This window comes from Hipposideros armiger, unplaced genomic scaffold (genome assembly GCF_001890085.2).
Source record: "Hipposideros armiger isolate ML-2016 unplaced genomic scaffold, ASM189008v1 scaffold_133, whole genome shotgun sequence".
Classification (NCBI taxonomy): domain Eukaryota; kingdom Metazoa; phylum Chordata; class Mammalia; order Chiroptera; family Hipposideridae; genus Hipposideros; species Hipposideros armiger.
In genome coordinates this window covers 2,841,040-2,842,495 of record NW_017731483.1, presented here as the reverse complement: position 1 = coordinate 2,842,495, position 1,456 = coordinate 2,841,040, and the positions used below count along the sequence as shown (strand labels likewise).

General features: G+C 69.6%; 1 protein-coding gene across 2 annotated transcripts in view; it reads right to left on the bottom strand.

Annotated features, from left to right (window-relative positions):
* SHB (SH2 domain containing adaptor protein B) overlaps positions 1-1,403 on the bottom strand; it is a 137,703-nt gene extending 136,300 nt beyond the window's left edge. The window contains exon 1 of one of the 2 annotated variants that reach the window (XM_019649534.1): positions 249-1,403. In XM_019649534.1, coding sequence (XP_019505079.1) covers positions 249-965 — 717 coding nt within the window. In that variant the 5' untranslated portion in view covers positions 966-1,403. The remainder of the gene's footprint in view (positions 1-248) is intronic. The other variant, XM_019649535.1, reaches the window with a different exon arrangement.
* Between the last annotated feature and the right edge of the window lie 53 nt (positions 1,404-1,456).

The window sequence follows — 1,456 nt, the reverse complement described above, 5'->3', positions numbered from 1 at the left end:
AACCATAAAATTATTTTTGTTGCTACTCTATAACTGTAATTTTGCTACTGTTATGAATCGTAATGTAAATATCTTTTTCTTTTCCGATGGTCTTAGGCGACCCCTGTGAAAGGGTCATTCGACCCCCAAAGGGGTCGCGACCCACAGGTTGAGAACCGCTGGTAGGGGCTCGGAACCAAGGTGATGCCTCAGTTTCCCCGAGTGCACAGTGGCTCTGGAACCTTGGATGAGGCCAAGGAGAGCCTTACCTTGTCCTTCTTGCCAGCCCCGCTCTCCTCCGCGGCAGGGGCAGCACACTTGTTGAGCAATTTCTTGCTTCCGCAGGCCGTCGGGCTCCAGGTGCGGCCGCCAGAGCAGACGCCCCCCGGGGGGTCTCCGGCACTGCCAGCCGCGCTCTCAACCTTGATGAGGCGGTGCTTGGGGGAGATGTAGCGCACCTCCGCCGGCGTGGCTGGGCGCCGCTCGCTGCTGCTGCGGTAGAGGTGCGGGGAGCCGGAGGACGAGGAAGAGGACGCCGCGGCGCCCGCGCCCGAGGAGGCACAGCAGCAGCCTGCGGCGCCCGACGCGGACGAGGCGGAGAAAGCGCGCTGGCCTCCGCCCGGCTCCCCGCCGCCGCCGCCGCAGTAGTCTAGGCGGCACATGGCGCGCAGTTTGCGCAGCGACGAGCCGGGCCCGTTGTAGGGGTCCTCGAAGTCGCGCTCCTTCTGAGCGCGGTAGGCGCGGATTAGGTCGCTCGTGCTGCCGCTGTCGTCGGGCAGCGATCCCGACGAGGCGGAGAAACAGGAGGCGGCTGCCGGACCGCAGGACGCCGAGGCGGCCGCGGGGGCCTGCGGCACGGCCTGGGGGGGCTGCGAGGGCCGCTCTCCCCGGCGCCGCTGCTCGCGGTAATCAGGCCGCGGCGGCTGCGGGGGGCTCTTGGTCTTGCTGTTGCCCAAACTGAAGTACTTGTTCAGCCACTTGGCCATGGCGAGAGGCCGCCTAGGGCCGCGGCGCGGGAGCCAGGTCCGCGGCCATTCGGGGGGCAGCGCTGCCGCCCAGGACCCTCGGCGCCCCGGCCCCGGCGGGGGGCGTCCGGGGCGCCTGCTCCCGACGCCAAGTTCAAGTTCTCTCCGCCGCCTCCTGCCGGCCGCTCCCGGGCTCCAGCAGCTGCAGCACCGCCCTCCGCCTCCGCCGCGCGCCGCCCGGGCTTCGGATCTCGCGCCCCTTGCGGGCGCGTCTCATGAGATCCCGGCCCACTGCTCCGCCGAGAGCGAAAGGCCCGGGCGACCCCCGCCTCGGACGCTCTGGCCGTACGCTCCGCCGCGGAGCGCGCTGCTGCCCCGTCGGAGCCGCAGCCTCCGCCTTGGCTGGGATCCGCGGCTGCTGAGGGAACTTGTCGGCGTCCTCGGCCCCCCTTCTTCCTTTCGGAGGGCTCTGGGGCGATCCCGGCCTCGCAGCCTGCGAGCAAGAGAAGGAA